The 27,599-nt window shown below is 37.9% G+C and overlaps 1 protein-coding gene and 1 long non-coding RNA gene across 3 annotated transcripts; one reads left to right on the top strand and one right to left on the bottom strand.

The window, feature by feature from the left end:
* Positions 1-258: 258 nt before the first annotated feature.
* On the bottom strand, positions 259-26,661 carry LOC144666805 (glutamate receptor 2-like). Of its 2 annotated transcripts, none has more exons than XM_078528208.1 (17): positions 26,549-26,661; positions 24,968-25,099; positions 23,995-24,091; positions 21,595-21,726; positions 21,002-21,238; positions 20,085-20,290; positions 18,510-18,557; positions 17,658-17,780; positions 16,732-16,863; positions 15,767-15,871; positions 14,862-14,981; positions 11,119-11,313; positions 9,299-9,659; positions 6,929-7,291; positions 5,472-5,642; positions 4,078-4,231; positions 259-3,415 (listed from the first exon to the last, which is right to left on the bottom strand). In XM_078528208.1, exons 3-17 carry the CDS (start codon positions 24,080-24,082, stop codon positions 3,205-3,207), a joined length of 2,646 nt encoding a protein of 881 aa, XP_078384334.1. In that variant the 5' UTR covers positions 24,083-24,091; positions 24,968-25,099; positions 26,549-26,661; the 3' UTR covers positions 259-3,204. The 2 variants fall into 2 exon arrangements, with proteins under 2 accessions (XP_078384334.1, XP_078384335.1); XM_078528209.1 differs by lacking the exon at positions 26,549-26,661 and adding an exon at positions 25,422-25,470.
* Positions 11,867-13,992, top strand: LOC144666033 (uncharacterized). Its single transcript, XR_013573105.1, has 2 exons — positions 11,867-12,135; positions 12,851-13,992. It is a non-coding gene; the product is annotated as an uncharacterized LOC144666033 (long non-coding RNA).
* Positions 26,662-27,599: the final 938 nt, after the last annotated feature.

The raw sequence follows: 27,599 nt of genomic DNA, 5'->3' as shown, positions 1-27,599 counted from the left end.
ACCAAGGGCCACATACTGTAATTGAGCGAAACTTCAAAATAAAAGTTCTCCAACAAAGAAAAGCAACAAAGGATTAATAAAAGTGCGAAAATAAACAAGGATGGTTTTCACTGAAAATTTAGACGGATTATGAATGACAAATTTGAAAAAACTTGCCAATTATTTCAAGATGTGTTGCTTGTGACGCAGTTTCTTTAACTGAGCACGCGAACGAAATGCATATAGGCTTTCTAACTCTATTAACGCATACAGTCAAAATCAGTCAAAATGTGTAAAATTTATTTTCGAAATTTGACCTCAAAGTAAAGGTCTCTACTCTAGTGCTATTACATTGTGGAATGGTTACTTTTTACGTGAATACGGAAATCGCACCAGCTCATTCTGTACGCGTCGTTAATTTTTGTGCATTAGCGAAACTGTACTGACGCTTTGGATTGTGATCAAGAATCTAACGGCTAAATTTAAGGACCTAGAAACACACCAGTCTACTTATAATAATAGCTTGCCTGCTTACTTTAAGTTAATTAAATCACTCTGTGGTTATTTGAGTGGTTTTAAATGACATTAATTAACGAGATTATTTACATTAGTTTATACAAAAACAGTGGACAGCGTTGTTGGCGCGCGCTGATTGGCTATTCAAACATAGGATATGCTATTAACTTCCAAGCAATTCGCGTGCGAAAACTGTTATCGTTGACAGGAATCATTTTTGGGTTATATTTTCTCACTGTTTTAGTATATGCTAAAACAACTTTTCACTTCAGTGTCAGTGGCAAGGGGTGAATATCCACCACTAGCCACCTCCACTTCGATGAGTAGCATTTAAATATTATTTTTAATAATACATTGCATACTTCTAGTTTATTGAATCACTCTGTGGTAATTAGGGTGGTTTGAAATGATATTATTTCAGTACATTGGTGTCCTACTTTTGATCCTTTACCTTGCGGGCTATCATCCTAAATGCTATATTTGTGTATATGCGTTCTATTCAAAGGGTGTGGATTTTAAAGGGTCTATGTCACGGTTAAGTTAATCTTATGTTATTAAATTTTGCCGAATATTCGCTACGAAACTAAATGTTTGCAAAGAAATTAATTATTTGATACTAAATGACAAAACCATAGCTTCCTTGCAGCTAAATGTGTCTCCCGGGCGTCATAAATTAAAGTTACAAGCAGACAAGATTAACTTTGAAAACTGTTCCGCCGGACCATATTTCAAAAGCCCACATCGCAATCCGTTTCAATCTTCGACACTTTTGGCCATCCGTACCTTCATTGCATTTGGTGTGTTATTTAAATATTCCTTCACTGTTTTAAGAGGTTATTTTATACATTTAAACAAATTTGATGGTCATTTCCTATGCCTAAGTTTGGCTAAAATCCGTGACACGGTCCCTTTAATTTCATGATATATCGACAATATTCATTTTGGCTTGAAACAAAGTATGTAAGTAATCTATAATAGCCTTGGCTTAAGAAGAGCACAGAGGTATAATTTCTGCTAGGGTACAGAAATTTACTTATTTTGGTCTAGAATATAGTTACTTTCAAGTTTTGGATAGCACACTAATAGCCAAAACTTGAAAGGGTTTCTCTAGAATACAAGCACTTCCTCTTTTTTCTTAGTCAGTCGAGTGTCAAGCGTAAAAAAGGGCAAATAAAAAATGGCCGTGGAGCTGAGACAGTTTTTTTGTGGTTTTTTTTTTCACCCCTAGATTTCTAACGGCATTTTTCAGATAGCGTCATGATCGATGGACTAACAAAATAAGAGGGTCTTCTTGTGGTCTAGGGGTTCTCCCGAAGCACATACATGTGAACATGTCATATTATTCTTTCATCCTCTTTAAAGTAAAAGTTCTCTAAACTTTTCTATGCAACCCAAGTTGTTTCCTACCGCCCTCTCTCTTATTCTTTAAACTGCAGCAGCTTTTATCTCCAATAAAATCTAAATACAAAGGTAAAAATGATGATTTTAACGCACATGGAGGTCGAGCTTAAGAGGTAATTGCATAAATGGATAACAAGTTACGAGATAGTGCACAGGATCTTTTGTTCTTTAACCCTACAATAAACAAGGAGTGGAGCGGGGGCAGCTGCAACCGCCCTCCGAGGAATTTATTTTGCGATACTGAAACTGCCAGGTGCTATTCGTTTATGCCGCGCCTACATTTTTATATGTCAACTATCTATTTATGGTTTTTGACATTGCTAAATATGGCAAATACACCTACAAAGGTTATTTCACCTTGTGAAAATATTTTAGATTTGTCTCAACTTCACCCCAATCCCCTTCCCATGTACCACGATGGGGGTATGAATTTGCATGTGCCTCCGAGGGTTTAACTCTCTTGTTTTATTCCTTTCTTCTTCCTTTGTCTTTTTCCTTTCTTTGAATGTCAATATCTTCTCAAATTTTATTCTAAATAGGAATCTTAATGCTAATCTAATGTAGGCGTACATAAATGGCAACTCTGTAGCCGGTTCATGCAGATAAATCAAAAAGAAAACGTGGAGTATTGTCATTATTTGCCATTGCGATTTGACCAGAAACCCATACGCGTACGAGGTTAAAACGTGTAACGCGCTGCACGTTTAAAGTTTTCGAACATTCGGTTTTGCTCAAATCTACCATAATTTATTATTTGGAAACACGAAGTGTCTGTAAACGAATGCTTCATAGACAGAACAACATTTTCGCTTTTGCGGTGAGTTACTTGAATCCCTACCTACACGCTACAAATTACTTACTGAAACTAAAGAAATTAAGCGTCAAAGTCATGTTCTACTCCAAGGTAAAGAACGTTAACAACGATGAAGCAAGAGAATTAAAGCAAGTTATCTTTACCAAAGCTAACGCGAGCTACTGCATGCTGTTAATTTAATTCCAACTGATTGTTTTGTTTAAAAAATTTAAAACATTTACCTGCGTTTGGCTGCCTACAACGAGCATCCTTTTAAAATGTATAGCTAGTAAAGGTAACTGATAAGCGTAAAGTAAAAGTTGTTCGAATTCTGTAAGCAGCAAGAGATAAAAGATAACTTGCGATTCCTCGCATTTTTTTTAATTTGGTTGTAACAGCTAATTCTCAAGCACACAAAGGACAGTTGCAAGTTTTAACCCCTTTTAGGTTTTTTGTTTAAAATAATAATATCCATGACAGTGTAGCGTGCAGCAAAGAAAAGACAGTGAACAATTTCACTCCGGATTTCCAAATACATTTGTTTTTGATGTTGTTGGCTTTGGCCATCGAAATAAAGGTCCTGCTATTGTTGTTGTTGTTGTTGTTGTTGTTGGCTCCGGCTTTCCAAATAAAGTTGCTGCTGTTGTTTCTAGGTCAGGTTTTTTCTCAGCGACTGGGCGAATCGCCGCCACTCCCCTGCCGATATTGAAGGCACGAAGCTTTGTCCTATAAAAATAGAACAAAACTGTGTGAGCAAGTAAAGACGGAAATCTCATTAGTTACGCATAAACTCCACCATATATTTTCGTTGGCTACATGGTTATGTTAAGGCCTGGCCAAGCAGAGACGCAAGAAGACGCAAGTTTTCAACACTCGTCCACTTGCGTATCCGTTTGGCCAGGACTTGCGTGCACTTGCGTTGACTTGCGATGACTTGCGTTCACTTTGGTTGAGATCAAATTTGCACCCAAGTCATCGCAAGTTTTTCACCGTTGGCCTTCCAACGCAAAACAACGCAATTCCAGCTGTTTATTTCCCCCCAATCTCGATTATTACTAGTTTAAAGAACTGAATTGCAGCGAGCTTGGTAGCATTGAAATGGCTATTTTGACCCTACGTGGGCTTGCGAGTACACTTGCGAGTCTGTTTGGGACTACTTTCGTCAAATTAACCGTTTTGCCAGGGCTTTAGACAGTTTGCAAAATAACAGCAATTGAAAATTGAGAAGTATCAGTAGTTTATTCATTGTGTAAATGACCTAACCCCAAAACACACTAATACAATAGCCGAAACCAGAACGTGTAAATGTCAAAACTTTTTGGTTATTAATACTAAGCAAAATGGAATACTTTGGACGGATGGGTAAAAACTGTTTTGTAGTCACAAACCTCTGCTTTCGAATTTTGTTCATCAATATTTGTTTGGCTCTTTTTTTCCAGTAGAGCTCTACACAGAGCGTGACAAAAGAAATGAACATCCCGACACCCAGCACTATGTACACTCCCAGCATGGCCATCAGTCCGATACGCTTTCGGGACAGAGCTGAAAAAAAGTTAAAACATATAGATTAACGCAAGCCAAGATCCTGAGCTTATAGAGGCGTGACTATGGTAAAAATTCAAAACTTTGGAAAATGCTTCTTTCTAGATATCGCGCGTGCGCGCAATTTTTTCAATTAGTGAAGATCCCATTTTTAGCTCTTGAAGACTCAGTCTGATTTGATGTCATATTTTCCAATAAATAGTTTCAAAATTTATCTTGGCAAAAGAATGCGATTTTTTAAGATCAAATGGAACCAGTAACTCGCTTTAATTTAAATTATTACGTCACAAATAATTACAGTTATTAATTTTGTTTATGACGTCATATGAAACAAATTACGCGGCCATGTCTTCTAACTAAACTTTCAGCATTCCTTTTTGAAGTTTTAAACAGTTTTCAAAGAAATATGGCGGAAGTTGCTCCGCGTGAATCCATCATGTCACTGGTTACTGAAAAATCCGAACAAAGGAGAATTCTGAAAGGCACAAACATTACAGTGGAAACCGTCATCGAAGATTCAGTGAGTTGTTTTAATTGCAATAGAAATGGAGAAACTGTCAAGGAAACCGCACAAAGTACAGAGAACAATGTTTGGTGTTTAGAACCTGTTAACAACATAGAAAAACAAGCCGAAAGAGTCGCTCGCATGGAAATACAAAATGGCGAGAAAAATGAAGAAAAACCAAACCTAAAGCGGGCAAATAATTCGCTAGAAAGGAGTCTTGTCGAGGGCGAAAGATCCTTAAAGAAAATGAAAATTAGTGCTGAACCAGAAGATGGCGATTGGGATCAGTTGGTAGAAGACGCCTTTATATGCTAAATACATGATCAATCTGGCGAAATATGTTCATTCTTGGTATCTATCCATGGCTTACATTCCAGAACCGTTTGTGATCATTTTATCTACTGCTGGTGTTTTATGATCAAACCTGGAATTCACTTGGTTTTTGAAACATCACAACATCACTTTGTGACGTGAGGAAGTAAAGCCTCAAGCGGAGCACACATGCCAGTCAAACCTTACTCATCCACCTCTGAATAGGTTAGGCTAAACGCCCTATAACCCCAGACACACATTTTCTGAGATGGTACGGCCTTGTAAAACCGATGATAAATCGAGGCAAACTATTTTAGTTTAAGTTAACCCTCGTGCCTATAAGTACCATGGTATGAAGAGATCATCCTTTCTGAACAGTTTCATTATATGATATAATATATCAAATGCAATATAATAATTTACATGTATCTTCTTCTTCGGGGCATTGATTTGCGTTTTCCCACCATTTTCGCTCCAAACTACTAAGGAAGTTGTTCTCGTTTAGTCGTAAAATGCCCAGTTTGAAGTCATTCGTGTGTGGATCATTTGTTTGTAAAGCAAATGAAAGTCCCTTGGCGGTGCTTAAACCTGACACTGAAATAAAAATAACGTCAGAATATCACATGAGACAGTTTGAATTAGAAAAAGTAATAATGATATGACAATATCAAATAAAAGGTGTTATTTATTCATTTATTATTTGTAAGTACAGTAGAACCCCGGTAACTCGAACTCTGAAGGGAAACGAAAAACAGTTCGAGTTAGCGGGGTTTCGAGTTATCGGGATCGATTGAATATTCAATTTTCCACGTTAATAATTGAGAGTTAATCGATTTTTCATTACTTCAGTACATAGTACAGTGCAAATTAAACTTATCTCGTCAGAAACTCTCAAACGATCATACATTTTTATGACAAGAGTGGAAAGTGGCTGTCAGATACGTGATCTATTTTTGCTCACAAATTAAAATCAAATCGCTGTAGTGTTCGTTTTAGTGTTTAAAGCCGACAAGAAGAGCTAATGGGATATTTCAATGGGCATCCGTGGCGAGCTGCAAAAACCAGAATTCGAGTTATCAGGGTAAATTGACCGAAATTTTGATCAAGGGAAACGGAATTTAGTTCGAGTTAGCTGGGTCTGAGTTATCCGAGTTCGAGTTAACCGAGTAAAAATGACTGAAAAGTGGGGTCAAATCCAAGGGAAATGAAAGTTAGTTTGAGTTAGCGGGGTTGTTCGAGTTATCCGAGTTCGAGTTACCGAGGTTCTACTGTATATTTGTTTATTCATTCACATTATTTTTTTACTCGTCTATGTATTAATTTATTTATCTATCTATTTATTTATTTCTTTTATCTTAAAAATCCTATACCCGATCTCCAGCCGTTTTGCCAAAAATTTCGGACGTTTAATTCTCGGACACTTTTCATCTCATTTCGGACAATTTCGAACAAAAAATTCGGACACTGTGCTTAAAAACATAGCTTAGGTAGATTTATGCCAACAAACCACGAATTAGACTACAACAACTTCCGTGAAAACGATAGTTTCACTGCATCCTCAAAGTTTTACAGATACCTCATCGCGAAAATAACACAAATGCTATCAAGCCGCTAGATATCTCAGGCTTTTTCACAACTATAAATCGCTCCATAAAGGAAACCAACAGCTTCGGTGCTCAAAGCGCCCACTATTCCTGCCACTCAAAACCCTTCCTTGTATCATCGGGTTTGTTTGCCCGCCGGCTATGTACCTAAAACCGTTAAACTGTAAGCATTTCTGACGCTTAAAAATTTTGGACGGTTTTATTTTCGGATCCTTTTTGTCCAAAAATTTTTTGCAAGTAATGATAGTTAAAGAATCATTGTTTTTATATATTTACCTACTGTGACGTCACAAGGTGGTTGATTGGCAATAAGTCTTAGGAGAGGTCCGTCCGTGATAAACACATATTCTTCTCTTTCTCGTACCCACTCCACGCCCTCAGCAACGCTATTAGCTAAGGTGTTATCAGTTTCAATTCGGCGCCAAATCTTCTTGTGAGTTTCGTATTGACTCGTTTTGAAGAACTCGGATGTGCTTGAGGAGTCAAGTACTGCTACTTTGTAAGTCGACTTTACGATGTCCTCAAGGTTATTAATCGGATGTTCGACGTTACTCACGGTGAAAAAAGCGGCAAGGTTGGCAGTGTATGTAGACACCCAGATAAGAATGCAGAACCAGTAACATCCAGCGAGAATACGACCTAAGGGAAATTAGAGCGTTCATAAGACCCAGTGCAAATATTGCCGCCGTTAATTTTCAGCTCCCAGAGGAACACTTTTTCAACACAATTAAATTACTTTAACTTAAAGATCAAGTCAAAGTAAATCAGTGTATGAAGTTTCAAGGCTTTTCTTTTATCTAATGGAAAGTTACAGGGACATTTATATTGCCAAAAACATGAAAACAAGGCTAGGCAGGCCTGAGTGGGTTTTCCATACAAATCTCTTAAATTTGAATGAGCCACAAATCTGCAGCCTTTCGACCAAAAACACTCAACCTCTGTATTGTACCATATTATTTCATATATTTTCAAGTGTCACCATCAGCGTTTTAAGAAACTTGACCAGACAACAGAAATGAATGACAACCATTTTTGCATAAGGTCTAATGAATTTTGTTGCGTTTCATTAGAAGTTCCAAACACCAAAAAATGTAAAAGCACGAGACTAATGGTGCTCAAAGTCATTTTTTAAAGGCCCAGGGGGGGGGGGGCTACTCCGGCTTGTAAATGACGGGGATGATCGAAGGACTTTTTGGGGTTTGAAATTTTCGATTCCAGGATTTTTTGGGTTGGAAAATTTGGCAAGTATGTTTTTGGGTGACTTGATTTAAACAGGGGATTTTTTGGGTATTAAAAACGAACTCAAGTGCCTTGGCGCGGCCTTGGCGTTTTCATGGTATGATGAATTCAATTTTTTATAATTTTCTGTGTGTTATATTATTGCCCCTTTTGGCAATTTAGGGGTAATTTGACAAAGGATTTTTTGGGGGGGTTATTTTTGGTCCAGGGATTTTTTTGGGTAATGTCGGAAGACTTAGGGATGTTTTTGGGTCCTGAGTTTTTCCTACATTCGATCATCTCCGGCATTTAAAAACGAACTCAAGTGCCTTGGCGCGGCCTTGGCGTTTTCATGGTATGATGAATTCAATTTTTTATAATTTTCTTTGTGTTATATTATTGCCCCTTTTGGCAATTTAGGTGTAATTTGACAAAGGATTTTTTGGGGGGTTATTTTTGGTCCAGGGATTTTTTTGGGTAATGTCGGAAGACTTAGGGATTTTTTTTGGGTCCTGACTTTTTCCTCCATTCGATCATCCCCGTCATTTACAAGCCGGAGTACCCCCCCCCCCCCGGGGTTAAAGGGACTTTGTCACGGCTGAGCTAAGTTTATTTTATTAATTTTTTGTCAAATACTTGCTATGAAACTCGCTTTTTGACATCCGTACCTTATTTTGTATTTGCTGTGTTATTGAAATATTCCTTCACTGCTTTAAGAGGCTATTTTTATATTTTACTGAATTTGATGGCCATCTCCCGTGTCTTAATTTGGCTAAAATCCGTTACACAGTCCCTTTAAGCCCCATTTGAGTATATTATGATTAGATTTTCAGAACTTTTTTGTAGAAAAATGTAATGCCTTAAGGGCCAATATCATCCCACCCTCTTTTATGCTGCAAGCACCGACCCACTTTAACTGCCTTTTCTTACCACTATGTTTGCACTATGATGAAAACTGGTATTTTGTGACAAATAACGTCAAGTTCGTTATTATTCTGTTAGTAAAAACAAAACTTTAAAAATAACTTTAAAAATATCAAAATTAACCTCATTAGTACGTTGAATACTTCCTGAGTTATGAACCCTTAAACTCTACCTATTCCACTTCTTCAAAAAAATTGGTAAGCAGGGATGGCGCAGTGGTGAGAGCGCTCGCCTCCCACCGATGTGGCCCGGTCCGCTTCCCGGACTCGGAGTCAAATGTGGGCTGAGTTTGTTTTTGGTTCTCCTCCTTGCTCCGAGGGTTTTTCTACGGGTTCTCCGGTTTTCCTACCTCCACAAAAACCAACAATTCCAATTTCTAATTCGATCGAGAATACGCGGCCCCACAAACTTGCAGCTTTAATCCTCACCATGTGTAAATAAAGGTAAGTTATTTCTTTTTTTATAGAACTGAGTTAATAAAAGCAACACAACATTTGCCTCTACCTGACAAACTCTTTGGTGTATTATCGCCTCCTTGTTGCAACATACAAGCCACTGCAAACCACACGCTATTGAAAAAACTAAACTCCTCCGAAGTTCCTTTGCCAGTTTCGTCTTTGTATCCATAAGGACTATAGTAGTTTATTAAAAACACAGAAATAGACATAACAACCAGGGTGCCCAGAGTAGCGAACCAAACTTCATTGGCAAAGGGATTCATAAACTGTAACAAATCATTACTTTCTTCGGCGGAATGTTTCTTCAGTAGCATTTCTTCCGTGTAGAACATGAAAGGCACACTGAAGTCTATCACTTTTTCTCGGCTCTCGGTTACAGTGAGTGGAGCAACAATGATGTCAGCTCGCTTTGAATATAAGATGAAAAGGAAAGTTGTTAGAAACTTCTCGTGGTATTTAAAGAGGCAGTATCATGGTGATTTTTATGCATTTGTGGCCATAACAGAGCTAAAATTATGTCTAAATAGCTTCGTTCATTCACATTGTGCATCTAGAACACCAGGGTGAAGATTCAAAGCAAAGCAAAATGTCATCCAAGACACATTGCTAGGAATTGCGGTCATAACGCCCCCAAGATAAAACGCCCCCGAGACATAACGCCCCCTATGAGTCATAACGCCCCCTATCCTAAGACATGACGCCCTTAATGTAAGAAAGCAAATTTTAATTTGTAATTTTATGATAACGATAGCAGAAAGATAATTTTTCAGTTTTCGATCGTAAAAACCGAGTTTATAGTGAGCGGGTTCTACCAATCCAAGGTTCTTATACTTTCCTATTTTTGTTTAATATTTGCTCTTTTCATTACCTTTTTTTTCTTGCTTCATTCTTTGTTGGGTTGTTTGGATTGTGATCGGTATTCACTGTGCCATAAGTGTTCGCCATATTAGATACCAATTATAAATCCCAATACATTGCACCGTGAACAGGTAAGTATCTTTATAATTTTTCATCTTACTACTCGTTGCTCACATGAGCGAAACCGATCGAGCAACAAAAACAGAAGAATCACAATTGCCATTAGCGGATGAATCGCAACGCAAACAGGCCAGTAAACTACTGTAGTTCATATCATTTATTGATTTTATTATATTCTCGGATCATTCTCTTCTCTCATATTTCTCTGAATATATAGGGGGCGTTATGTCTTATAGGGGGCGTTATGTCTCGGGGGCGTTTTATCTCGGGGGCATTATGACCGGTTACCATTGCTAGAGTTTGAAAACGTCTGCCAGACGTTTTCAATTTTTGATTGAAATCTCATTCCTGCAAAACTCATGATAATACCTCTTTGTTCAGTAAGACACTACCTCTCTGGAAGCTCTATTTTCATTCGCTCGCTGTAAACACTACCTCTATGGTAATTCAGGGCTAGCGGCATCGTTGTCACCTCTTATCTATTGTTTTAAGAACTAATGAATTTACTCGTTTCGAGAGGTAGTGGGCGACCCCTTTTGTTACTTTCACAGCAACATGTAGCGGCAGCATAATCATTTATTGTTCACACTGAGGGGACGTGTAGCAGGGACGTGAAGCGGGGACATGTAGCAACAACAAAATCATAATATGCACACACACACAAGAAAATGTAGCGTAGACATGGCCCGGGGACATGCCGCAGCGACACGTCCCTTCGTGTGTGCAGATAATTTATTGCTCATGCAACACGAATTTCTGCAACATTTTTTCCCTACTAAATGTCGCTGCGACATGTCCCCACGTGTGCGGGACCTTTAGAAAAGAATGCTCTTTTATCGGTTTTATGATCAGACATCGCAAGAAACACACTAACACAATACACCATACCTCAGCCACAAGTTCGCCAACCATTCCATTCCAGGTTCCATTTTCCGTTTCAGCGCCGTACATCCCGTCCGGGGAGGGGTAGAGCTCGTATGTAAACTTAAGATTTCTTGCCAGTTCATTCAGCAGATCGATACAATATCCTTCATATACAAAACTGCCATCTTCCTGCTCCTTCCTCATAACAAACGGTGCATCCTGTTTGGTGACGCAAGAAAAAACCATCGTGATAAGAAACTTTTAATAATGATGTACTTTTCAACAATGAATCGAGCATGGGACAAGGAAAAATTCCGAGTTCCCGACGGGAATCGAACCCATGGCCTCCCAGATGCCGGTTGGGCGCTCTAACCAAATGAGCTACGAGCGACTCGTGGTAAGCCGTTTACTAGGTTGATATGTGACACGCGTCCTGCATACTGCTAGGATCAACAATGTCGAATTTATCAAGTGTGTGGTAAATAATAAAGATGGTAAATTTTGAGCTCGGTGATAAATTATAAAGATGTATTTTTCAACAATGACACGAGCATATGTGTTAACAGATAATGTTCTTGCACAACGGGCGTTTAAATTTCGCACTTATCCATGCTTCTGGCTGAAGATCAATTTAAAGAGTTTTAGCGAAAGTAGATAGTTTTGTCCCATTTTTACTCATTCGTTGGAATGAGTATTGTGGAGAGGCGAAACGGCGTTAGCAGAGCAGCGTTAGCAGAAATCTGCGTAGACGCGTTAGCAGAAATAACGGAAGTGACGTAAGAAAATGCGAACAACCGCTGACCATTAGCCAAAACAGCCATATTCTGGCAGGAAGGCAGCCATATTTTTTAGCAGAAATTTTCGACTTTGCCTGGCTTTTACACGTCATTTCGGTAATCGTTTTGAAAGAACGCTCGTTTGTTTCCGTTTGTTGGTACCACAAAAATTAATCACAAAGTCAAGTTGATGATAGTGGAGCGAAAACTCTGCCACAAGAATACATACGTGTCGACGAACACGCCGATAAACAAAACAATCCAGGTAAGTATAGAAATAACTAGAAGATCTCACTTTCACCGATTTATTAATCCAAGCCAGCACCGTGACATTTACAAGTCAAGAGACAAAGCAGTCTCGAGGATACCTGCAATGCAGTTGAAACGCATTTTGCAAAAGAGTAGAAAAGTCAAACAGTCAGTGCGAAAACTTACCCTCAAATCACATAAGCTTACATACATAACATACATACATTAGTTCCAAAGTCATCGAAACTCCATGAGTATCTAAGTACGAAAAGTCAATGTGTACCACAGGCTAACTTATGACCTGTGTGGCATCACACTTAAACACAAACAATTCAAAAAGGTCTGTAAAATATACCTCCTGTTGTTGTCAGTGGCTTTATTTAAATTTTTGCAAATCAGAACTGACAAAAGTCCTAAACACAAGAAAGTACCTGTTGTTTGTTACATTACTAATCAGACTGGTTAAGCTAGATTGAAATATTTCAGTGTAAAAGCATTATAGGTGTCAAGTCGTATTATCTCACTCATTGGTGATGTAGAGAATAATCCTAGTCCTACCAATCAGAACAATTAAAACATACTGGGGGGGGGGGGGGTTAATGCAAATTACCTACCTGTAGCCAACACAGTTTAATATACATGTAAGAATCTTGCAGAGTTTAGCTTATTATTGTTTGCCACAAGAAAAACAATTTGAAACTCGTATACTACAAACAAGCTATTTTTTTTAGATTGCTGCCAAAACCAACATCACGTTTCCACTGCAGTTCAAGCAACCAACAAATAATGCATAAGAGCCACAGGCATTTCTGAATGAAAGTGGGTGGGGTAGTTGGCAGCTTGTTATACACTATGGTCATTTTTGTAGTATTTATGTGAAGAATAAACCAGGGGTGTAGCCACCTGTACGCACATGCGTATGTGAAAAAGTAGCTAGAAAATATAATTATTTTAAAAAGGAAAGAAACTAAAATATATGTACTGTACATGTATCACGCTATCTGCGGCACATGTTCATAAACATATTGTAAAGGCTAACAAGAACTTTAAATTGGGTCATTCCGATCTTACTTTGCTGGGAAGAAAGAAATAAGATTTATAGCTCTGTGGTTGTAACAAGAGACCCGCTGAATATTTACGACTTTGCAATTGAAAAAAGGAAGATTTGAGACTTAAGGGGAAGGGAGACAGGAGGGGGAATTAGAAAATTGTGCGTACCCCTGGAAAAACCCTGGCTATGCCCCTGTAAACATGTTAGTAACCTGTAAACACAAACATATGAATATACAAGAGTATCAATAGAATAGACCATTTCCAAAATTAATTATTTCTTGCCTCAGAGTGACAACAAGTGTTTGTGTGAAACCATATATACCTGTCAAAGTATCTTCCACCTGCATGTTGATTTTAATGCAAACTGTACTCGCTTTCTAAAGAACACTTTAGTATGAAAACTCATTTTTAAATCTTTTCAGAAGAAAATAGCTAGCAAATGCCTATTGTTTGTAGTATGTAGTTGCATATTTACCTCTATTTGATTCCTAGAGCTTGTTTATGAGCGGTTCCAGAAAATGTCCATACTCCCCCCACAGAAGGGACTGGAAATTCCTGTGGGGGATCTCAAAGGTTGAAAACTTTAAGGAAATGTACGAGGCTTAATTGCAACTTCTTTAGGGGTGGGGAGATCTTAGAGAAAATCCCTTCCATGAAGGAGGTATGGATTATTTCTGGAACCACACAATGTTAATAAATGAAGTTAGAAAGAAACTTAAAAATGTTTCGTTCATAAACCTTGTTAACATTGAAATTTGACAAATTGAATGAAAATATAGTTAGATGTTGTGTTGAGAATAAAGCATTGTATTTTCTTGGACTGGCATTTCAGCTTTAAATGTACTGTTGCTTTCCAGGTTTCTGCTACAACAAATTCATACTCAACAACTCAAAAATTGCTCAATATTCTCTTTCTGATAATAAAGGCATAATTACAAATAGTAACCTTCAATTTAAGTCCCGATATTGATTGGGAGTAGGGGGGTGCATTGTGAGTTGAAATATCCTCCACAAGTTATTGCATTTTTGCCAGAATTTTTGTGGTATGTACGAATGAGTAGCTCTTAGGAGCCTTTGATTACTTCTAGCACGACTAGGGTCTTACAGCAGTTCAAGCCAGAGAAAAAAAAAATTTCTATTTCAATGATATAAAGTACTTAAAATCCCTCGGACGTACAAGTGGTGTACAAGAAGTAAATTGTGTTCATTCACTCTTGCGAAAATTTTAACATGTCAACCATGTTTTAAAGATTATTGCCGTTGCTATGGCAACGCCATAATTACAAGCAGGTCTGGCCAAAAATTGCCATTTTTGACATATTTCTTAATTATTGCCGATATTTTACAAGCAAAATTAATTGTCTGGTTTAATTTTACATTTTATAAGCATCCTGGCTTAATTTTGCATCAATTTGCTTTTTTTCTGACTTTCTAAGAAAATGCTGAAATTCAAGTTGTCGGATCCAAGATGGCGGCTCTTATGACGTCATATAACGTAAAATGACGTCACGGACAACAAAAAATACGTTATCTTGTACAGTAAGCTAAGCGCTTTCTACTCAGTACAAAACAATTTCGTTGCGTGTTAATAGAACGAAATCCCTGGGAAAGGGATCCACCCAACCCCCCCGAAGGTATGAATTTGCTTGTTCGTCCGAGGGTCATTAAAAGATTTCCACCGGTTCCTACCATTTGAACGACAGCCCTGAACTTTCTTCCCTCAATGCTTCCTTTAGACTCTGGATTGTCCATGTTTCGTCGGACACTATCAAACAGTACGGCACCTTTAGTGGAATTCCATGTACCTATCTGAAGATGAGATATGAGAGAAAAAACAACAAAGATATAGCGCCGATAAGAGAGACTCATTGAAGTGTTCTTGCATAGTATAGAACTTTTAGTTGTTTGTAAAGACATCGCAGATAGAGGGTAGAGTCTGGAAATCATTTTATTTGACAACACATGTCTTTATTAAGGTAATCATACACACTCGGTACTTTCCGCCCGTGCAAAAGGAACATCTAAGGATATTGTACACGTATTGCACAGAATGGCCGTTTTTAAACTAGAAGACGGACATATCGTCGACTAGACGGACAAGTCGTCTGACGATTCGTTTGTCTAGTGTGAATTTAAGACGGATTTTAGACGACTTGTCCGTCTAGACGACCAAGTCGTCCTTGAAAAATCGTCTTCGTAGACGGCCAAATCGACGGACAAATTCAGACGACTTATACGTCCAAAATCGTGTCCGTCCCGTTTTCACACTAAGATGATTTGCACGATTTGTCCGTTTCAAGCCTCATGCAGCTTTTTGTTAAACTATTTTATCAGCCAATGTACTAAAGGTGATATTTTCTAGATTTCTTATTGAGTATATCATATGACCATCACATAACCACATCAGTGCTTTGGTCTATATTAAGTTACTGGCAGTGACTTTATAAAGAGGCAAGTTGATACGCCAACTAGGGTCAGTAGTCCAGGAGGATTTCAAAAGCATTACTGTTTTCTAACACTCTCACACAAATCATGTATAAGTGCTACGCGGCTGACTCACTCTGAATCATATTTCAATATTCTATATTACTCACTTTCTTATAGGAATTGTTTCGGAGGTTCAAAATTTCCAGATCAACTCCTTTTCGCTTCCCATGCTCATTGAAGTTGATAGTTCCTGTTATGCCATCCAGATAAACCTGTTTAATTTAAAAGGAAAAATGCATGATGAGTGGAATGAAACGCGTTCTTTGTTAACTGACACTCTAAGGGGACAGACCATGAACGTAATGGCGCTCCTGAAAATATCTAATTGCCGTAACCGTTCATCAGTAGGATGCCTAAAATGTGTGCAATTCCACAACTGCTCAAGTACATTAAGGCCTGGTTCTCAGACCTTCGTCAAATTTTCTGACAATGTTTAAAAATCACACTTCAGTACGTCGAAATGCGAGTAAACATGCTTTATTGAACAAAGGTAATCAAACAAGGATATTTTTAGTAAAATATTTGGGTCACGTGATTGGCCACGCCCTACAGATCGAGAAAACCATTGTTAACGATTCCCACCATTTATTGCATTGAAAGATAAAGTTTTATTGCATGAAAACAATTACCCTAAGAAGGGTTCAAGGAAACCGCTCGGAATGAAACGAAATGTTTTACTGGACAAAAGTTATTCCCTACCTTTGACTAGTGCCAGTCCCTCCCAAAGATTTAATGAATCTACTAACGAGACATTAAATAGTTTTCCCTCATTCCGGCCCGCGTTTTAAAGAAAGTATTTGTAGCCATTGCCCTGACATAAAGCTGGCTCTTCATTCGATCTCTAACTAGTGGGAATTAATTCAAGTTGTAAAATTGTCACGCAATCGGGCGTATTTAATCACGTGACTGAAATGTGATATGTGTCTATTCTACGTCAGTAATGCCTTTTATATCAACAAATTGTCCAAACTAACCACGTGGAATTTACATAACTTATCGTATAAATAATATTAACTGAAATTTGACGTAAATAGATTATAATTGTATAATACATGTTACATGATTTTTTTACCTTTCTCAAACAAGCTAACATTGCATCTGTATCGACTGAGCTGATAGCAGAACCGTTGATTGACAAGCAAGGATTTTTGTTCACAGCCTGGTTGATGACTTGGACTGAATCGTGGGCAAGTGCAAGGAGCTCCTAGGGAAAAAGGGAAAATTTTCTTAATACGGTTTAATTTAGATGACAGATTTATAGAAAACAGCGTCAGTCCCTAAGATAAGTTTATTAATATTTATACCAAATCGTTAGTACGCTATGACCACATAGTTGAGTTCAGTCGAGCCATTATGGCTCGCATTTTGTCGAAACAAAGACGATTTAGGTTATTGCCCTTTATTGCATTGCCCATCCTTACTGCGCAGAATTTAACGCGTAATTAGCGCGCGTACATAAACAAAAAGGCGGAGTCCTCGAGAAAAATAAATTGTCTCTTTCTCGTAAACGAGTATGGTGACCTGTCAATTTTTTCTCAGATTTTGGGTGTAGCGATCAAGTTCTTTCTGTGAAATGAAAACAGAGCAATTGTTACGTTTGAAAAATAAACTATCACTGGAAATGTGAACTTTGCCAGTGCTTGCAAGGGCATTATTAAGGAATCATGCGGTTATACAAGGTCTTCCTGCTCCTAAACGAATATGGGGACCCCACTTTTTATTTCAAAATTTAAGTCGATCCCCTTTAGGTGATCAACAAATAGACAAAATTTGGTTGAAAATCTATGTTCAGTACTATTTCGGGGCAATGACCTTAAAATACCCACGGTGAAACCAAACGAGGCCAATATGCCACCAAGGTGTACCAAAGGGCAAGACAAGGCGTTTTAATACCGTTCCCAAAGTAAGCCAAAATTCGGCGACAGTAGATAAACCCTTTTGATCAGCTAATTCAAATTTAGTAAAAAAGTTTGACTAAAGTTACATACATAAACATACCTTGTTGGTTTTGCTATAATTACTTCCAACTGAATTTTCCAGTTCTTCAGTTGCATTGTTCTCAATGTACGGAAGCTTCAATGCCACTACTATATTCTGGTAGCAGCTCAATTTCAAGGGAATCTGGAATGTTAAAATTTCAACATTGTATTAAACTAACAAACTCTCATTTCATTGACACGGATTATTTTAACGCCACTTATGTTCCCCTTGGAAAATACTTGGGTAAGGCTTCAACTTATTAAAAAAAATGTAGAGGTCTAATTGGCGAGATCAACTGCGCTAAAGTTGGCTATTCGCTCATGGACATTTCCGACGTGGTTGTTGACTTTAATATTTAAAGATCATTGTCACTATTAACCTACATGTCGTTAAAGGGGCTCTGCCAAAGTGTTTTATGTAATTCTATTTATTTTTGTTAATTAAGAGCTCTAAACTTCAAATTGGCAGAGCAAAAGTCTTTTATTGGCAAAACCACGGCCACATAACAAACAAGGATGATTTTCGAACATTGTAAATGACACTTTCATACAAATTGCGATAAACTTGAAAAAAGTCCGGCCGACGTTTTTCAAGCTAATCCGAAAGCAATCTTCTTGAATTTTGCCCATCCACGCCCCTTTTTGGCCTTTCTGTGTTTCTTGTAGTTCTTCTACAGTTTTAAGCCGTTATTGTGATTTTTCAGTTATTCTATGAACAGTTGGTCAGTGCTGAAATTGCCTAAAATTGCGTGACAGAGCCATATAAACTGTACAAAAGTCAATATCTTTTGATCAATCTGAGCGCATGGGAGATTTAAATTATTATATAGACATTTTTTTATAAGAAATAAAATGCATTTCATTGTCAAACCTCTCCCTGAAGAATCCATTTATAGGTTTCTCTGTATTTACAAGGTTTCTGCCACAAAATGAACGAAAAATGAAAAGTTAGTACACCGTACTTTTTGCAAAGGCAAAGCCACGGCTAAATGTCCCGGGGGGGGGGGCTCCCATATGACGGACGGGGATGCTCGTCGGAAATTTTGAAAAGAACCCCTAAACGAGACCAATCTGGGTGTGGCTCAAGCCTTTCTTGACCCTAACAGACACCAAAAAATAAGAATAGAGTTTATATTGAATATTTCTTCGTGTGTAACCCTAAACGAGACCATTTTGGCTAAAAATATTGGCGTTTTGGGCGTTTTTTCCCGGAACACCCTAAGCGAGACCAAAAGTCCGAAATTTACACCCCTAAGCGAGACGACGAGCATCCCCGTCACTTTCATATGCGAGTCCCCCCCCCCCCCCGGGCTAAATGTTTAAACATTTTCCTCCAACATCACGTTGGAAGAGCATATCGGACCGTTTATAGCCTGTTCCAGGCGTTCAGTTAGTTGGGAAAAAGCGTAGAGAACGGCGGCTAGTGGAAAAAATGGCGAGGGGCTTGGGGCGCATTCTCTTCCCCCCCCCCCCCCCCCACACACACACACACACACACCTCATCCCTTATTTTTCGCCCGCTGTTTTTCGCCCTGCTCCCCAACTAACCGAACTGCTGGAACCGGCTTGACTGGTTAAAGACAGGTTCACACCCGTGAGATAAGCACAAGCATAGGCGCGCGCATAACCACAAGGATGTTCACACCCGCGCAAGCGCAGTATGTTTCTTTGACTTGTGCTTGTGCTTATGCTTGTGTTGTTGTTTTTTTCACCTCAGTGTACTATAGAGAGGTTAAGCATGACGTTTATTTTTCCCACGAACGGCAAAATTCAACTTCTCTCGTCTATCGTTTGGCGTTCGTATGCGGAAATGAGTAGTTTTGTGTTTGTCGTGAATGTGGAATTTTTTCCCTGTTTCTATAGGAAATTAATTTTAGAATTCGATAAAGAGGTAACAAAATAAAAGGCAAGCTTGCGTTTGCCGTATAACGTCATGCTTCATCTCTCTAATAGCGTTTTCTTGTGGTCATGCTTGTGCTTATCTCACAAGCGTGAAACCGATGCTCAATCGTTACATTGCATTTTAAACGCAATGGGAAACTAGATCAAACATTTTCATCCAACATTTTGCTTCACGAGCAAATGTTTGATCGTTAAAACCGAATCTACGCAAAATTTTTCAAAATTTCAGCGGAAAAACGCACAAAGCGTTATGTGGGCTCGCTTTGTGCGATGTTTGTTCAAACATTGTTTGCTCGTTTAGCCACTCCATGTTGTGTGCGACGAACACTATGTTGGACGAAAATGTTTGATTGTTTTAGCCAAGGCTTAAAGTAATACATCCAATTTCCTAAAAAAATTTTTGCAATGATGTAACATATTAACAAAGGCTCTTAAAAGTAAGTAGTATTGACAGTATTCCCAAACAAAGTATGGAGTTCAAATTTAGTCAAGTAAGTGGCATGGCAGAACAGACAGAATTATCAGTAATGCACTAATGGAGTACCTGTTGTAACATTAGCTCAATGTTTTCTTTCTCCATGTAAAGTAGGATAACTTCCGTTTCAAAATCTTTTATTTGATCCATTGCTCTCAATATTGGTGCTGACGAATCTTCATAATTTGCCTGCTCGGAAAGCTGAACTAAATTAACAATCAGCTCTGAGCTCCGGGATATGGCATGAAAATCTCCAGCTTCATGCAAACGATGCTCTGAAAAAGGCAGATAGGAAAGAAATTTTAAACTAAACAGCAGAAAAGCAGTCAATATTCAAATTTGAGAGGTTTTAATTTAAAATCCAGGTTCTTTCGGCCACAACTGAATGCATCAGGAATATGAAGTTATCATTTATGTTCACTACCTCACAGAATTTTGCCTTTGATTTCCATAATTCGAGTGTCAGTATCATATACGTCGGGGAAGGGAGGGGGGTGAAGCCCCCACACAAAAATTTGGGGACTCGACCCCTCTCCCCTCGCTACTCCCTCCCCCTCCCCCCCCCCCCGAAAATATCGCAGCGTAAAATTGGTTTGTAAAGATATTCCGTCTCGTGAGTGAGTTCAAACATCTTCGAAACTTCCTTGGAAGTCTTTGGGAAACTTCGTTTATCTTCGGAAAAGTTCAAAAAATGATCTGAAACGTTCGTTTGGCTTTCGAACAACAATCGGAGAATCTTCGAAAATCTTCGGTCTAGAAACTGCTCCAAAGATGAAGACCTGCTGAGTATTTTTGGGACAGTCTTGAGCTTTACTGCAGTATAAGTTAGAAGCCATAAAATAAACGATTTATTAGAAGAAAAGGCATGCACTGCACAGCGCTAGATATGGTAAACAAAGGTTCATTAACCAAGTGAATTCTCAGTCCTCGATATGCTACTAAATTTTAATTTCAGTCGTGAAAATGTAAAATAAAAACTACATTACCGTCATATACAAGTGTAATTCGTGTCCATCCAAACGTGTTTAGTAAGGCAAGTGAAGCTTGTGTGTAGTCTTTGTATCCCGCCGACATCTGAATCGCTTTTTCACATTCGAAATGCCTAGCGTCGCCATGGAGACGGATAAGAGGAATGCCTGTCACTTCAGAGAGTGCGCATGCGGATGAGTTCGTGTTGCTTCCCTCGACAAGTGCAATGACGTTTTGATCAAGAAGCGCTGAAGCTGAAACATAGAAAATTTAAACGCTAGTCTTTATGGAATTCTTTTGTGTCGTATGATTGACCAGCTGGACTTGATCCTAAGACAACTGTCATGCTAAGAACGCCTTTAGTTTAATAAACATGCTAAATGAATGTTCTGCGCCACTAGGAGCGAGGGATAGGAACAGTTTTGGCTCGAAGTCTTGACGGTTTTCGTCACTCCATAGAGGTCGTCAATATTGTCCGTAGAGGCCAAAGAAACTTCAATATTCAAAAACTCTTAAATAGGCAAGTCCACAACGACAAACCAATTAAGAGTGCCGCCTCAACTTTAGTACCAGTAAATTATTGTTTAATTATGTCTTTTATACATCTTACCTGTGGTAAATAAGTTCGTGTTATCTGATATGTTAAATTCTTTTAACACCACTGAAACATTGTCGAAACTTGGCGCGTTGTTGAAGACAGAGTTCACGACGTCATACTCAGCTGAATACCCATTAACAAAGCCTGTATAGTCAGACCGGACAAGAACACAGAATATTAGTGAAATTTTTCGTTTTGTTTATTACCTATCAAGGAAATCAGTTTTAAGTCTTTTAAGGGCGTGCGGGGGGAGGAGGGAGCTCGAACGCTCGAGGATACATAGTGTATTAACTTCGCTGTAGACGGTACCTTAGTGCGCCTGTCTTATGAATTGCCAGTCATATAACGTTTACTTGTGACAACATCTAAACTCATTCTTATTTCAATTTTACAAAGCCGCTTAGTTAGTTAAGCTTCTGTTTGAGAGTTTGTTTATTGTCCAATAATTTAATGGCGACGCCGGACTGTCAAAAAGCTGTCCTTATTGGTAACTTTAAAAAAATGGATTACAATAAAAATTGACCATAATCCATTATTGTGACAAACTTGATTTGAGCAATGGCACTAAGGGCCTGTTTATATGGAGGAGAGTTGTCCCTGGTAGGAGGGTAACCCTTTCCCCCGAGCTATCTTTTACCGAGCGTTTATATGAGAAAGTTGTCCCTGTTGACCGAGCCAAAACTTGGCCCTCTCGGTTCAAAAGACTGGCGAGAGTTATTTTGAAATATCTATTAAGGCTGCCTTTTTTAAAATCAGGAACGCTGAAACATCGACGAAGACCATTTTAGACAAATTTGCAGCCGACTTCGATGTTGTTTTGGCCGATTCCAGCATTTGCGCATGCTCCGTATGTGTCAACTTGTACCTGGTAGGCGAGGCAAAAATAACCAAACTGTTTATATGGAAAAAAGTTGGCTCGCTCCCAAAGGTCACCCTACCATCAAAGCGAGTCACCCTCCACCCAGGGTCACCCTGCCCCTCCCCCTCCCCCCCCCCCCCCCCCGAGCCAACTTTGCAATTTCTCATAAAAACAGTTCGCAGCTATTTATAAAGAAACGTATGAAAAGCTCTCTCGCCCGGGGTGGCTCGGTAACCCTCCTACCAGGGACAACTCTCCTCCATATAAACAGGCCCTGAGTTATACGTGAAGCGAAAACGTTTACGTCATACTGAGTTGATTGTGGTAAAGGGTAAATATTTTTGTGATTCGTTAGTGGCTTTAGTTTTTTCTCTTGAAATGTGAAAGGCTAGTTATCTCCTTTTTTGTTTCTGCAGCGTGAATCGTGATTTCGTGATTAGCCGTGAACAGTGATTTTCCAAAAGCATTTCTGTGACTGTGTACAAAATAAATGATTTACTTGTCGTAAACCGTGATTTTGAACATGTGCTATTTTCGACACCCATCATAACCAGGTGCCATTATCGGGGACGGAGACCATAAGCGCGTGTCATTGGGGTGGACACCATGATAAGGGACAATTTTGCTATTTTTAGCATAAATTGTGCCATCACGTGTGGCACACGCGCGTACTGCTGCGACGATTTGGCTCCTGTTGTTACGTAAGAAACAATGTTCTGTTAATGTTGCAGGCCAGTCTTTGATCCTTTATTTATCTTTACCAAGCCTTTGGTGGGACGCAGTTTTCTTTTTTGTTGCGCAAATAAACAAGGAGCTTACACATGGTGAAGCTGTCATACAAGGCAGTACTTTGGATGTGTAGAAAACGTACACAAACGCCTACACGTGAGAACTTATTATGTAACCGGCTTCTACAAAATGTTTTGCTTAGATAGCACAGCATGTTTTTCCGTCCTTTATAACTCGGAAAATTCCGAGGTGAAGGGAGCGAAGTGAATTTCACTCGATCCTGTTAAATATAAGCACGCGTGCAAGTGTCTTAAGGCCTCTAGAGAATTAGACCTGTTCTTTGATTACCGACATATTGGATGTATCAAACTGAATGAAGCAAGCTGAAGTGTGGAAGTTCAGCATAAATTGTTTTGGAAAATCTTTATTTGTCAGTTTGGTGTTTTCGATTCTTGTTTCATAATAAGCTTTCCGAGTTTTGTGGCTTATAGCTTCGAATTGGGAGGGGAGAAAACGAGATCGCGTTTACGAAGTTTACATATGGTTTACGATACGGAAATTTGTTGTATTTACCAAAGTAGTACGAATTCAATTCAGTCTCGAAGTTTACGACAGGATGTTTCAAAGTCTCTCAAGTTCACTAGATAGAAGATCGTGTGAAGAAGTGTCCTTTGTTTTCGTGAATGCGTGAAATATGTCAAATACCTATATCATTTTCTGTGAACTATGGAAGGACTGTTTTTTTTTTCTGTGAAACGTGTTACAGTTCCCTGGCCTCCATATCACCCTTATATTTATCAAAAACGTGTCACTTAGTAACTTACCGCAAGTAAATGTTCTGTTTGTCGTGACCACTTTCTCTATCAATGAGATAACAATTATAAACCCAATGTACATGCTTCTTCTCTCCATCTTATAACCCTAAAAGTAAAATAAATCAACATATTTTTCTAAGAAGTTATTTTAGCATGTGACATTTCATTGTAAGGTATATAGTATATACTTTAATCATAAATCCTGTAACAAAGAGAAATAAGATTAATGAGTTGTGCTTGGTATATTTCTTTAAAATTTCTCACTGTCTTGATACATTAAAATTTATTTTCAAAATCTGTTTGCAAAAACCTTATTATGAAATCAACTTTAATTTATTTTTGTAATAATACATAATGCAAAGCATTTGCCCTGATTCTAAACTTTAACCAACAAATTTGTAAAGGCAGCTGAAATATTTTTAAGTAAAGAAAACATTGTTACTGCATGAGATTAAAGTTTGTATGAATCAAATAAGTCAATGCGAGTCAATGAGTCACAAGTCTATGAGTCAAATTTTAAATTACAGTTATTATTGAAAATAGTGCTGTCTTACTAACACATCAAGCTAACCGCAAGCAAACTAGAGTGAAACTAACTGCTGGCCAACCGGAGTGGAACAAACCCATACGCAAAATGGAGTGGAACTAACTGCAGCAAACCGGAGTGGAACTAACCCATAAGCAAAATGGAGAGGAACTAACCGTAACGGCAAACTGAAGTGGAACTAATCGCAACCAAAGTGAAGTGCTTGAAAGTTAATGTTTCGGTGTACTGGCAAATCGTGCTTCAATAGATAATACCCAACTGTGTGTAAAAATCACCTTGACTCATATACCCATGCATTTTAGCTCATAGACTCATTTGATTCGTTAAACAGGGGAACTCTGTATTTGGGCCTTACGAAAAAAAGGAGCAAAACTCCTTCAATGATGATGTGTAATGTGTGAGAATACAGAACGTTAAAAACTGAAGTATGCATACCTTTTCACTATGTAGGAGTAGATCTTTCTTACAGTCAAGACCAGACTTCTTTAAGTGACAGGTGTCAACTTACAACGAAAGCCTTGAAGACTTTGGCATCCCGTTAAACATGTACATGTATTTATATTTCACCTGTAAAAAGATTTTATAAAACGCAAAAAAATGAGAAGAAATTATAACCCCAGTTTTATGAAGTTAAATATTTTTAATTAATGCATTTCACGACAAAATTAAGCTTTACCTTTAAGCATCTAGTTGGTTTTGACAACCTTTAGAATTTATTGATTTGAAAGAAGGATGTTACGATAAAAAGACGATTTTTTTTTTTTTCAGAAAAAAACAGCGAGACATTAATTCAGTTTTGGACTTAAATTCCTATTAAATATAGCGGATCGCTGGCTGTTGGACCAAAATTGTGTAAAATGTAATAGAATGGATGAAGTTTCTTACTTACAGAATGAAATTCCTCTTCTCGACAACTGGTTTAATTAGTTTAAGAATTTTTTCCAGAACAGGGTCCAGTTGCGATGAACCGTAAATATACTTGTTCGTAATCAGCGTGAAAACAAAGAAACTTACAAAAGAAAACGTAATAGATTTTTCTGAAGACGTTAAAAACATTTACGTTACGAACTGTGTTTTGCTAAGATGTGAATTCCTTGCAGACATTTCAATTTTTTTGTATTGACTTTCTATAACAAATTGGAAAAAAAAACAAAGGGAAAAATCGAACATAGTGACTCCTAGCTGACGAAATTTCAACAAAAACGTGTCTAAAATCAGATTCATTTTATTTACAACTAGTTGATAATCCTTATTTACACTTTATATCTAAGTTACTTAATTAAAATGTGCGATAATCATTTTATTTTACACCCACTTATAGGCTGGTAGGTGATAAATGGTCAAATGTAATTTGTCCATTAATAAACTACCATAATACCAAAAAGCCGAGCTAAGATATCTTAATCGCATTTATATTTTGTGGTACCTAAACATAAAAAAATACAAAAAATATCTCACAAAATAGCTATATATTCGGGCTGTGTATATTATATTTACACATCTAATAAAGTTTTACTGGGACCCCTGTTGAGCAAGTGGGTCCGTGTTTAGCTTCTCTGCAATGTTTCTGATGTTTTCTTCGTTTGAAAACAAAGACAATTTACATCATTAAATGCCGAGAACATGCCACTTGTCACGAAGACTTCAAAATAGGGGCTTTACGAAGAATAATGTGAACTTCAACGTTTTTGAAGAAGAAAATTTGAAATACCGAAATATGGTGCTACAAATATTAAGAATATCTGCTTTCCCTTAAAGTTTTTTTTTTTTTAAAGTTGAGATATGACAGACAATGTTACAAATGTTAACTTAAAAGGTGATTTCCTCATTTTTACTACCGGTGTTATCCTATTCATCAACCTGAGAGCAAAATGGATTATTTCTGGGGCGTGCTAGCTACGATAAGTTTATTTAACCATAACTAATTAAATACACGGTAACCACATAATTACCAGCATATTTCACACCTAAAAGACTAACTACCACACAACTTAACAAATCATAAAGAAAACTTACCTATCACCTTAGTTGTCAGTATAAAGCATAAAAAATTATCAATGCTCATCCAAAAGCTCTCTGTTTTGAGTGTAGCTTGCAGATGATAAGTTCGGCCCCGGGAAAGCAGAATCCGCTAGCAACATAACTGTATTAGCATCTCAAAGAACGGTTATAGAGCCTATTGTTTATTTCTCGCTTAACAAAGCACTGAATTAATTTTTCCTCAGCACTGCTCCTAACTTTTAATATAACTCTGTAAGATGATAATGACGTTCTTTTCTCTTCTACACTAACAAGCATTTTTCGCGGGAATTTAAAAAAATTCCAAGAAATTGAAGCAAAAAATTCGCATGTTTTTTTTATTAAATAACAAGCAAATTTTAAGCCTAGCCTAAATTCGCAAAATTATGAAATAGTCAAATATTGAATTATTTAAGGTCTATGCTGTGAACCATCTTTAATTTATAAATTCAACTCGACAGTTATTGCTGTGTATCATTTAAACATAACGTCAATAGCCGCTGAAATTTGTGGTTTTCTTTCCTCAGTTTTTATTGATATTTTAATTTATTATGCTCCCTTGATAAGTTTATATCCTTTAATCCAAATTCAATGCCATGTAATTGCACCAATCTGTTTCTTCTTTTTTAAAAAGATGTCTGAGAATATTTTTCTGGACTTGTTAGTTTAAATTTGAAACCCGCCCACTTCTATTAATATTAAAGTTTGAAAAATACGTCAGTATGCAATGACAAGGAGGCCTTATGCGTCCAATGGCGCGAAAAGCATCGATGATGATGCGATGACAAGATACCTTAGTAACAGTGTATTCGGCCATTTCGTTGGACATCATTTATCGTAAATGTTTCCGCGACGGCTTTAATAAAGGGACAGTGCCACCATGATTTAGTGCTACTTGAAAATGGAATGATATCCACACTTATAGTGTATAGTGCCCTAGCCTTGCTAAAACGTACTTTACTGGTCATGAAAATTGTTAAAAGAAGTTTGGCTACGGACGGATAGGACAGTAGTGGCCTTAAACTTGAAAACGCCGGGCCGACGATTT

Source organism: Oculina patagonica, chromosome 9 (genome assembly GCF_052425735.1).
Source record: "Oculina patagonica isolate OP01 chromosome 9, crgOcupat, whole genome shotgun sequence".
In the NCBI taxonomy this organism is placed as follows: domain Eukaryota; kingdom Metazoa; phylum Cnidaria; class Anthozoa; order Scleractinia; family Oculinidae; genus Oculina; species Oculina patagonica.
This window is presented reverse-complemented; position numbering and strand designations above follow the sequence as displayed.

What these genes read in the sequence shown, in the direction of transcription:
- LOC144666805 (XM_078528208.1), bottom strand. Translation starts at nt 24,082, where the DNA reads ATGGAGAGAAGAAGCATGTACATTGGGTTTATAATTGTTATCTCATTG. An exon ending in GAAACAATTCCTATAAGAAA is followed by an intron (nt 14,982 to 15,766) that starts GTGAGTAATATA and finishes TCTCATCTTCAG; the next exon opens with ATAGGTACATGGAATTCCAC. An exon ending in TACACCAAAGAGTTTGTCAG is followed by an intron (nt 7,292 to 9,298) that starts GTAGAGGCAAAT and finishes AATTTCCCTTAG; the next exon opens with GTCGTATTCTCGCTGGATGT.